Source organism: Mirounga leonina, unplaced genomic scaffold, assembly GCF_011800145.1.
Source record: "Mirounga leonina isolate KUSES-001 unplaced genomic scaffold, KU_Mleo_1.0 Mir_91, whole genome shotgun sequence".
Lineage (NCBI taxonomy): Eukaryota > Metazoa > Chordata > Mammalia > Carnivora > Phocidae > Mirounga > Mirounga leonina.
Genome location: NW_023270839.1, coordinates 37,915,348 through 37,927,519, shown reverse-complemented (window position 1 = coordinate 37,927,519; position 12,172 = coordinate 37,915,348). Strand labels below are relative to the sequence as shown.

At 39.8% G+C, this 12,172-nt stretch overlaps 1 protein-coding gene across 4 annotated transcripts in view; it reads right to left on the bottom strand.

Moving 5' to 3' along the window:
• APH1B (aph-1 homolog B, gamma-secretase subunit) overlaps window positions 1-12,172 on the bottom strand; it is a 76,190-nt gene that overhangs the window by 51,361 nt on the left and 12,657 nt on the right. For all 4 annotated transcript variants that reach the window (XM_034994709.1, XM_034994712.1, XM_034994711.1 and 1 more), the window contains exon 5: window positions 1,277-1,404. In XM_034994709.1, the coding sequence (XP_034850600.1) occupies window positions 1,277-1,404 (128 nt within the window). The remainder of the gene's footprint in view (window positions 1-1,276; window positions 1,405-12,172) is intronic.

The window sequence follows — 12,172 nt, the reverse complement described above, 5'->3', positions numbered from 1 at the left end:
ATGCCAAAAACTATAAAGAAAAGAATCCACTCAGAGATAAATGCTGTTAATATTTTAATGCGGTCTCTTTCCAGTCTTTTTTCCAATGAAGACTTGGCTTCACATAATTGCCATCATATTAAAGGTAACTTTAGTATCCTGTACCACTGAAAGGTTTTAGGTAGGGGAAGCAGTAAGATTACATTTTTATCTATCTATCTATCTATCTATCTATCTATCTATCTATCTATCATCTATCTATCTATCTATCTATCTTTTAAGTAATCTCCATGCCCAGCTTGAGGCTCAAACTCATGATCCTGAGATCAAGAGTCACATGCTCTACTGACTGAGCCAGCCAGGCATCCCTGTAAGACAGCACTTTAGATGTATCAGAGGTCAAGGATCCCAGTATGAGAAAACCTGATACAAATTCTAAATGGATGGAGAAGAGAGAGACATGAGGCAGGACACCACCAGAAAGAACCTTTTCAATACTTGGAGGTGAGAAATCATAAGGGTCTGGACAAGGCAGTGGTGAGGATAATTCTGATGTAAATATCTGACAAATTACAATGAAAGTCAGACCCAACGCATTAAATAGTTCTTAAAAAATATATGTAGTCAAGCTTTCCTTTTAAATTTTATTTTGAAAACTGGCATACTTAGAATTTCAGTGTGGAGGGAGTAAATTGGGCACTCTTGTTATTGATCAGAATGAGCAAAAAATGGTACAACCTTTGTGGAGAGTCTTTTAGCAACTGACATCAAGGGTTTTAAAAATATGCATGCCATTTAATTTCATATTTTCATTCCCTGGAATCTAAATATCATATTGAAAAACTTTCATGTACAAAGATGTTCAAGATAGCATTATAAGAAGCAAAAGTAGAAAAAGATGTTATCAATCAGTTAAGTAAACTGTAATATAATTTTGATGTAATAATATAAGGCTATTAAAGTTTACATATTAAAAGGATTTATAATATCATGGAAATTGTTTAAGATGTGTTACATAACATAATAATACAAGATGACTTCAGGTTTGACTATACCCATAAAAGCAAGATACATAGAAAAAATTTTTTAATGAAATCAACCAACAAATAGTTGCTTTTTTCTGTAGGAAGACTTAGATGATTTATTTATCTACCATTCACTCATTCACGCAGTCAACAACTTTTTGGAATTTCTTCATTTGACCATGAGCATGTATTTCATTTAGAGTGGAACCTACCATTTTAGATATGGGAACTTGAGTTCCAAAAAACAATGCGAGCATGGTGGTAATACTCACCAGGGCTGACACTAGCAGATGGGTCAGAAGAACTACAAGAAGGGCAGACCACTTTTTCTTCTCACAGCCATCAAAAAATATGATGCCCCAGAACATGTGCAGCAATATGATAACCAGCGTCATGAAAGCTGAAAGACAGTCATCCATTAGAGTCCAGTCATGTAGACAACAGATGCCAAAGCCCACTGACCACCTGCTCATGATACACAAGCTCTTGGGGTACGCCACACCACTGTGAGAGTTTAAACACCACCTGTCAGAACCAGGACCCTGACACATGTTTGCTCAAATAGTAACTTGGAAAGCAACACTTCTCAACACAGGGTCAGCTCTGCAGCAGCTTCTGATCGAGAATATGAACCTGTTAAAGCTAAAGTCAGCTTGGACCTGGCTTTCAAGGAGTTTCTCCTAGGAAGGGATAAAACTAATGTGTCCAATCAAATCTTTCCAAATTAGCCTTCTGCATTTTCCTCAATTAAATGGAGTATCCTCAATTTAAACAAGTCTTGGGGCGCCTGGGTGGCTCAGCCGTTGGGCGTCTACCTTTGGCTCAGATCATGATCCCAGGGTCCTGGGATCAAGCCCCGCATCGGGCTCCCTGCTCAGCAGGGAGCCTGCTTCTCCTCTCCGTCTGCTGCTCCCCCTGCTTGTGCTCTCTCTGTGAAATAAATAAAAACTTAAAAAAAAATTTTTAAACAAGTCTTCTCACTAAAGTGGAATTTCTCCTGTGCTCTTTCCTTTTCTTAAAAAAAAAAAAAAGGCCAATGGAAGAATAAAAATATTAAAAATTGCAGTAATTAGATTCTTCTTAGGCAACCCAAACTGAATTTGATCAGCACACCCAGGTTTTTCTGTGCAATAGAGTGTGTGTGTTTGTGTCTCCTGTGCCCTGAAAACATTATTTAAAATGGGCAAGTTCCACATATTCTGAAAGTTGTAATATGAAAAAAGGGCATATCAATTTTCCTTTTCAGCCACATAATAAGATAAAATTAACACCCACCAATCTGGCAAAAATTCAAGTCTGACAATTCTCTTTCACACTGCAGATAGGAAAACAATCTAGCATTACCTAGTAAAGTTGAAAGTATGTATTCTCTATTTCATTCCAGCAATTCCACAGCTAGATCTATACTCTGAAGCAGTTGGTTCTTGGATCAATAGACCACTAGTATCTAAGAACTTGTTAGGAATGCAAACTCTTGGGACCCACCCCAGACCTCTTCAATCAGACAATGAGCCTAGCAACCTGTGTTTAAATAGACCTGCAGGTGATTCCAATGTACAGTCAAATTTGAGAACCACTGCTCTGGAAAAACTAACATATTTTGCACAGAGATATACAAGAATATTTATATCAGCATTGTTTGTAATAACAAAAAATTTTCATCATTATCAGAATGGAAGATTTGTGGTGTATTCACACAATGGTATACTATATGATCTATAATATAAATGATCTCAAGAATATAATGCTAAGTAGGGAAAAAAACATATTGTGGGAAAATGCCTATTACTTATACAAAGTCAAAAACATCCAAAAACAATATTAAAAGTACATAACTACTGTGGCTGGAGGAAAGCAAGTTGTTCTGTCTAGGGACAGTGTGCCATCATTTCAGTAAATGATGGTAAATACTTTAAAGTAGAGGAGGGATTTTAAAATATATAACTTTGGGATGAGGGTAGACTAAAACTAAAATGACATAAGGCACTTTCCTGCTAAAAAACATGTCTGATGGATTGATACTGTGTCCAAAGTAAAGTCCAAATATCTCAGATTACCATCCAAGGCCCTCTACAACCCAAGACCCAAATTATTATCCTTTACTAATCTTCAAATTTAGCCTAAATGGTAGAAAACCAGAACTCTTATACTCTATGTCTCTGTGTTTTTACTTATTTTAACTGATCGTCCCTTTTGCCTGAATACTCAACACGCCCCTGCCATTTCACCATATCCAAATCTTACTTTAAGATCTAGCTTAATGCCATCTCGTGTGAATTCTTTGACACCTACTCTTCATTTTTTTTTAAGAACACTCAGCACACATTTACTGAGCACCTGGATAGTTTGGCCTGAAGATGTTGTACAAGAGCTCAGGAGTCACACAGTCCTGAGATGGAATGCCAGCTCCACGGTATGGCTTTGGGCAAACTATTTAACCTAACCTCCTTCACCTTCTGTTCCCTTTATTTCTAAAATGGGGACAATAATACCTCATAGGGCTGTTGCAGGGAAGAATAGTGCTTTGTAAACCATAGCTTTTCAATAAATGATACTACTATGTGCTACAGTCTCCAGATTAAAAAATGAGTATGGCAGGACCTTTAGTGAGTTGTACCATCAGGTGGGAAAGTGAGGCAAAGCAGCAAGCAATAGAAATGTGGGTAGTGTGCTGTGTTTTAAAATGCACTCTTCTTCACTCTTACAGATTATTTCTTTCTCTGACCTTGTATTTACTTTTATATTTATTTTCTTCCTCCCCTCTTTCCTTAATCCATACAACAAGTACTTATTCGATGTCCATTATGGGCAGGCACTCTTTCGGGCACTGAGGCTATCATGGTGCACAAAACACAATCTCCTGGAACTTCGCCTCATCCTTTCAGTGTACTGTTTTATTAACACAGTATCCAAAGGGGAGCCCTCAGACATTTGTTGAAACACTGTAAATTCTTACTTGACTGCTTATTTATTCACCTGGCATTAATTTCTGGCTGGCTTCCATGTCATCATAAGTCTTTACTATTAGAATGTGCCATTTAGAATATTGGGATTCATTGTTTATTCCCTCTGCAACTGGTCAGAGGTCCAACAGAAACTGAGACCTGAATATCTATTCTGCCACATACATGTAGTTAGAGGTACATACAATTTTGATACTTTTTCCTAGTAAATGGAATTAATTCCAACTAGAAATGAAGATTTGCTAACAGTATCTCTAGGATACTATCTTTTAATTACTAAAACTTTCTCATTTCATGTTCCTAACTATAAAATTCTAAGTCCTTCAGTAAATCTAAAATTTGCTTTGTTCTAATATTCATAAAAGTAGAAAAAAACCTCTCCAAATTAATCATAAAAATATCAAAATTCATTTATAATCCAGATTAATAAAAGGAGCTTCCCTAATTTCTAGTGTTTTGGAACATTAATCAGAAATCTGAACAATTCTGGGGCACCTGGGTGGCTCAGTCAGTTAAACATCTGACTTGACTTCAGTTCAGGTCATGATCTCAGGGCTGTGGGATTGAGTCCCGCGACAGTCTCTGCGCACGTAGAGCCTGCTTAAGATTCTCTCGCTGCCCCTCTCACCCTGCGCACTCTGTCTCAAAGAAAGAAAAGAAAAGAAAAGAAAAGAAAAGAAAAGGAAGGAAGGAAGGAAGGAAGGAAGGAAGGAAGGAAGGAAGGAAGGAAGGAAGGAAATCTGAACAATTCTAACAAGTATTATACATGTTTGTGAAATTGTAGCTACTAGTTTGATAATGGACTTCCAAAAATCTTTTAAGCCAAATTCTCTTGGTAAAGAATGTTTTAACCTATTTCTAAGCAAAATGTTTCAGGATTATCTTTAAGGGGCTACATTTAGGGGGGCCTGGGTGGCTCAGTCGGTTCAGTATCTGACTCTTGATTTCGATCTCAGAGTCCTGGGATCGAGCCCCGTATTGGGCTCTGTACTCAGCATTGGGATTCTCTCTCTCTCTCTCTCCCTCTCCTCCTGCCCCTCTTGTTCCTGCTCTCTCTCTCTCTCAAACCAATAAATAAGTCTTTAGGAAAAAAAAGAGGCTACATTTACTACTTGGTTCTTTTCTCTTTGAATATACTCCAAATGTTCTAACACACAGATTCATAAACATCCTCATTTTCAGGCTTGTCCCTCTCTCCCTTATTCCTAATATTACTTTTCTGTCCTTGCAAAGACAACGGCCTAATATAGCAACTGATTCTAACACTGGATCCTAGCAATACAGAAACTGCTATCATCTGGCTTCCTCTGACAACTTCAGAGAATCTCTAACTATGCCAGAGAGAGCCAAGGGCTGCTGCTGGGTGGTAGCAGCCACAGGCAGAGGAAGACTTTGCAAAGCCAAGAGTTAGCCTCAACTGCCTAGAGACAGGATGTGATTACTAATGAGCTTCTGGCTTCTTTTTCCAAGAAGAGAGTCTGGGGTGTCAAGGTTCTGTGCAGTGAGGAACTCTCCTCCAACCCTCTTGGTTGCAGACTCTCTGGATTCTTAAGAGCTCTCCAATGACCTAGCCCAAGTAGAAGTCAAGCCACAGAACTAAATATTTTTGAAAATGCCTTTCCCATAATAGGGATTTAACTTAAAAATTTTGCTTTAAAAAACATTACAATTTTGTAACCTTGTTATTATAATATAGAAGTATATATATTACTAACCAAATAACATTCTCCAAGATTTAAAAAAGACATCTTGAAAACCATCTCATACTACATAGCAATAAGAAAGGTGTAGTACTGTCCTCTACTACCAGCCAGATTATAAGGAGGTGTTCTGAAAACAATCTGAATGACTACTGGTGTTTAAATAGCATTTATCGGGGCACCTGGGTGGCTCAGTCGTTGAGCGTCTGCCTTCAGCTCAGGTCATGATCCCAGGGTCCTGGGATCGAGCCCTGCATCGGGCTCCCTACTCTGCGGGAAGCCCGCTTCTCCCTCTCCCACTCCCCCTGCTTGTGTTCCCTCTCTCGTGGTCTCTGTCAAATAAATAAATAAAATCTTAAAAAAAATAAAATAGCATTTATCATATTTATGAAAATGCTTCTAAAGTATGTTCATAAGCTGAACAGACTGCCAAAAATATGATTTTGTTTAAAGTCTCCCTAGCATATGTTAAAGAATGATGAAATTCTCTCTTCAGATTAGTTCATCAATGTGAGGGTCAGCATTGGGAGGCCTATTACATGTTTTCTGATCCAGTCCCTATGCAATGAAAAAGTAAATCCCACAGCATCCACTTCAAATCCAGTTTAGAAGCTTACGTCATTAAAGCAGTCACTGTGGGAAAGTTCCTTCTCAAACTGAACCCAAATCTGCCTTCTAACTCAGTGATTCACAAGTGAGGCAATTTTGCCCCCAGAGAGCATTTGTCAGTATCTGTAGACATTTTTGATTACCACAGCTGGGGGTGGGGTACTTCTGGCATCTTGTCATGGAACACCCTACAATACACAAGACACTGCTCCATCTCCTGCCAACAAAGAATTATCTGACCCCAAATGTCAATAGTGCCATTGACAAACCCGGCTCCAACTGCTGCTTGTTGATCCTAGGAAGGCTTTCTTCCTGTATAAATGTTTGGCAACATTCAACTTCTTGGGAAGGAAGAAACACAAGTCAACCCTTTTTTCCCTGACATGCGGCACATTTAAAAAAAAAAAAAATTGAAACTCTCTGTATTATTCAGCTATTGTGACAAAAATGGTGTTAACAAACCATGCCAAAAGTTATATTCGCTATAGTTTGGGGCACCCGGCTGGCTCAGTCAGTGAAGCATGCGACTCTTGATCTTGGAGTTGTGAGTCTGAGCCCCACATTGGGTGTAGATATCACTTAAAAATAAAATCTTTGGGGCGCCTGGTGGCTCAGTCAGTTGGGCATCTGCCTTGGGCTCAGGTCATGATCCCAGGGTCCTGGTACTAAGCCCCATGTCAGGCTCCTTGCTCGGGAGTTTGGTTCTCCCTCTCCCTCTGCTGCTCCCCCTGCTTGTGCTCTTTCTCTCTCTCTGTGTCAAATAGATAAATAAAATCTTTTTAAAAAACCAAATCTTAAAAAAAAAAAAGTTATTGGCTATAGCTGCCATTGGGAGCATTGCTGGTCTAAGGCAGGGCCCACTGGAACATGGGGTATAAATCTCTAATGGGGAACCCATCTTCTAGCAGTGTGCAGGGAGTGTGGTCTCTAAGGATTCTACTGCTTTGTATCAATGCTGTGTTGACTTTATGAAATTAACTAGGACCCTCCCGTGTTTGTTTCTGGTCTGGAATAATTTCAGCACCATCAGATTTACCTTTCCTTTAAGTGCTTGCTCCAAACCAGCTCTCAAACCGTCTATTCCTGATGCCAATATAAAGCAAAACCAAGCACAAAAGAACCTGGATGGAGATTTAAATGGAAGTTGGAGATAAGATCTGCAGTTGGACTGGATGTGAGTTATAAGAAAAAGGGAAGAATCAGTAACTGCTCCAAGGTTTTTGGCCTGCACAACACGAAGGATGGAAGGGCATCAACTGAAATGAGGAAGACTTCAGAGATATATCACTTAAAGATGTTGCTCCACTGTCTTCTGTCCTCTAGAATTTCTGATGAGAAGTCAGCAGTATTTCAAATCATTGTTCCACTGAATTTAAGAAGAAAAAATCCCCCTAGAGATGGAAAAGCAGCCTACTATCTGAAACCAGGACTTCAATCTCAAGATTGAAATATTCAATATTCAAAGTTAATATCTGAGTAAATCTTTATAAATCAAAATATTCAACTGAACTTTTGGTGAAGAACTTTAGCATAATGAAAAAGCTGATAAAATCAAATAGATCTATCCTTTAAAATAAACCTCAAGGTTAATTCCTTTAAAAAGAACCATAAAGATTGCCAAACATTTATACATATAATACAAAAAGTCTGGTTTCAGGAAATTTGGCTAAAACATCCTCCGGGAGTAGCAATGGAAAACCTCAGAGTACACCAATGAAACATATTACAATGTGAATGATTCCCCCAGAAATTGTGCAATGCAGCAGCCCTGACGTGAACACTCTAGTTCTCTTTGGAAGAACTGGAGAGTTAGAGGAGTGAACTGGTACAAGTGATCCCAGCAGTGAAGAGCATCCTTGCTGATGAAAAGTAGGCACAAAACAGATGTAAATGGTCCCAACAGGATATGTTCCCAACAGAGCCATGGAGCTTCACAGGATCAAGCTTAGGTAGTTGAAGAAGGCCAAACTGATCAATAAAATTGAAAACAAGGTGGTTTTTGTCCCCCCTTTCAAACTGTAAATATTAGATGTAATGGATAAAATATATATTCCTATGGGACTGAAAGAAGATACTATGCTAGATGATATTCCAAAAATGTTACTTTTTTCCAGCACAAATCATCCATATAGAGTAGTATCCTGCTCATCATTGCTATAAAAAATATCTCTGGGGGGCGCGTGGGTGGCTCAGTCGTTAAGCGTCTGCCTTCAGCTCGGGTCATGATCCCAGGGTCCAGGGATCAAGCCCCGCATCGGGCTCCCTGCTCCGCGGGAGGCCTGCTTCTCCCTCTCCCACTCCCCCTGCTTGTGTTCCCTCTCTCGCTGTGTCTCTCTCTGTCAAATAGATAAATAAAATCTTAAAAAAAAAAAAAATCTCTGGAAGTTTCTCTAAGAAGAAAAAGAAACTAAATGCAAAAAGCACAAAAAGTTAAAGGCAGCAGTGGATGAAGAAAATAAGGACTGACTCACACGTGAAGAAGAAACAAGGCCTGAAGAGAAATGAGAAGCAGAAGTCATCAGACTGCCTGAGCTGCACAGGGGTCAGCAGGGGCTGACCACTCGGCTGTGTGACCAAAGAGACAGCAGTGTCTCAGAGTGTGGCCTGGAACGTGTCTGAAGGAGCCACAGCCTGCATCATTCCTTCAGCCAAACTCTGTGAAGCAATCCCCTGAGCTACCTGTTTGCACCCTGCATGAAGGCGGCTACCTGTGCTCTGCACACATGGTAACGAATCCCAGGCTGCTAGTCTCTCGCAGGCCAAGATTTAGTGAAAGGACAATCCAAAAGTATAATTTTCCATTCTCAGCTACTTGAGCAGCTTGAAGGAAAGACTATTACACTACTGATACAATGAAAACACGTAATGAAAAAATATATTTGATGACAACACTGATGACATACTACAGCATGTGGAATATCCCTGTGTCATAAGCAGTGGCAGTTACTTACAATAATTCATTACAAAAAATTAAGATTCTAATACGTTCAGAAAAGAGTAAGAATTGCAGATTAAGCTCTATTGTTAAAAATTTTCAAACCGTAAGAGACTCTTAATCTCAGGAAACAAACTGAGGGCTGCTGGAATGGAGGGGGCTGGGTGGGATGAGGTGGCTGGGTGATGGACACTGGGGAGGGCATGTACTATGCTGAGCGCTGTGAATTCTGTAAGACTGATGAATCACAGACCTGTACCCCTGAAACAAGTAATACATTATATGTTAATTAAAAAAAATTTCTTTGGGGCGCCTGGGTGGCTCAGTTGGCTAAGCGACTGCCTTCGGCTCAGGTCATGGTCCTGGAGTCCTGGGATCGAGTCCCGCATCGGGCTCCCTGCTCGGCAGGGAGTCTGCTTCTCCCTCTGACCCTCCCCCCCTCATGTGCTCTCTCTCTCTCATTCTCTCTCTCAAATAAATAAATAAAATCTTAAAAAAATTTCTTTGTATCACTAATAGATGTTACATATTTTCTACCACTTTGGAATTGTTAAGATAGCTATTTAAGATAATCTTGCTTACAATGAGCTTTCATTTAAAAGTCTAAACATGTGGGGTGCCTGGGTGGCTCAGTCGTTAAGCGTCTGCCTTTGGCTCAGGTCATGATCCCAGGGTCCTGGGATCGAGTCCCACATCGGGCTCCCTGCTCCGCGGGAAGCCTGCTTGTGTTCCCTCTCTGTCTCTCTGTCAAATAAATAAAATCTTTAAAAATAAAATAAAGTCTAAACATGTAACAAACTTGACATATTACAAAGATGATACTTAAAATATTGTTGCAAAAAAATGAATGTATAAAAAAAGAAACTCACTGGGTTACAACACCAAGGATTTATTCTCCTGCTCATTGGTCCGAAGGCTGTGCTTTGGCTGATTAAGGCTGGGCTCAGCCGGGCAGCACCGCTGTAGGCTGCTGGTACAGCTGGGTTTGACTCCTTACTGCTGTTGCACACAGGTCTGCCCTATACGTGTTCATTCTGGGGTCGAGGTCAAGTGGGCATTAATTATGTAGGACATATTCTCATGGAGTATGACCAGAGTCCAAAAGCGCAGGCCCAACCATGCAAGTGGTATTTTATTTTACTTTATTTATTTATTTTTAAAAAGACTTTATTTATTTGACAGAGAGAGACACAGCGAGAGAGGGAACACAAGCAGGGGGAGTGGGAGAGGGAGAAGCAGGCTTCCCGCGGGCTCTCCGATGTGGGGCTCGATCCCAGGACCCTGAGATCATGACCTGAGCCGAAGGCAGTCGCTCAACCGACTGAGCCACCCAGGCGCCCATGCAAGTGGTATTTTAGCTTCTGACTTACCTTACATTCACTAATTAACCAACGGAAGCCACATAACTGAGTTCAACCTCAGGGGCAGGGAAGTATATCCTGGCCACCACCATGCAAGGGTGTGGAATTCTATAAAAGGGAATGACAAATTGGGACAAAAATGGAATCTCTTATATTCCTCTTATTTTTATTTTCCTTCAAGTTTAACATTCCTCTTCCTTCGATCAGCCCCCATAAGATACCATTTCTAGGTCTTTCACCATACTCACACTGTTCTTCTGTACCAATTTTAGTTCTTCAGTATTCCTGTTAAATCACAATGTTCAGAACTGAACATGATACTCCACATGGGGTCTGACCTGTATTGATTTCTCCTAGTAAGTGGCTAAAAAGTTTAAAACCTTACCTAACAGGAGCACTGCCAAGAAAATATAAATGAAATTATGTGGGGGAAGTTTTGGTTTTTCTTAAAGATTTGAGAGAGAGAGAACGTGTGCACGCAAGCACATCACAGGCATGAGTAGGGAAGGGGTAGAAAGAGGGAGAGAATCTCAAGCAGACTCCCTGCTGAGCACAGAGCCCAACGACGATGTGGGGTTTGATCTCATGACCCTGAGATCATGACCTGAGCTCAAATCAAGAGTCAGAAAGTCAACTGATTGAGCCACCCTAGTGCCCCTGATTTGGAGAAGTTTTAAAAATAAAGTATTACCTTCCCTTCTGACTGAGTACTAAAGACATTTTTCTTCTAAAGCGTAAGGGAGGCAATTCAGAGTGATAAACCCAAATTCCACATAAAGAAATTATCCTCTAAATTCTGTTTTTTAATTTCAAGAACCAAATTTTCTATCTTTAGGCCATTTTAAAGTTTATTAGATCACTTAAATATATACTTTCTAAATTAACTTCATTTAATTCATTACAACTCTGAGCTAGGTATTATTTTTGTTCTTCCTGAAAGATGAGGAAATTGAGAGTTAGACGGAAGTCCAGTACTTCCTTTGCCCAATGAAAAATGTCTTTCTTACCTCTAGGCCAGCAGGGAAGACACCTCTTCCCTCCACTGGGAACATTCCTCCCCGACAACCTCCTTCTTTTGCCTGCTAGCTATTACTCGTCCTTTCAGTTTCTAGTCAAATAGCACTTCCTCCATAAGCTGTGCCTAGCTTTCATTTTTTCAATCAATATTTGAATCCATCTAGCAATAAAGGACTCCACAAAGTGCTGAGGTGAACAAAACACAGTCCTTGCACTTAAAAGGCTTAGCATCTGGCTGGAGAGACGTAAATAACTACATAGTTGACCCATTAATTACAAGTGCAGGAGTGTGAGTTAGAGCTTGACTTTTGTGTGCTCGTGGTTCTTCCTCATCATAGCATTTGTCACACTTTATTATAATCAGCTGTTTGTCTTTATTTCCCACTATGAGTGAAAGGTATAGGCATTAACTAAACTGTATTGTCACAGCTTGGTATAACTTCTATTTAATAAAAATACTTAATACTCATGTGTGGAATGAGTGATTAAACAATCAAATGGACTTGCCCAAAATACTAAATTAATGAGCCAGAATAAGACTTGAACTTAGGACTCCAATTTCCATACTTTTGCCTTTATATTG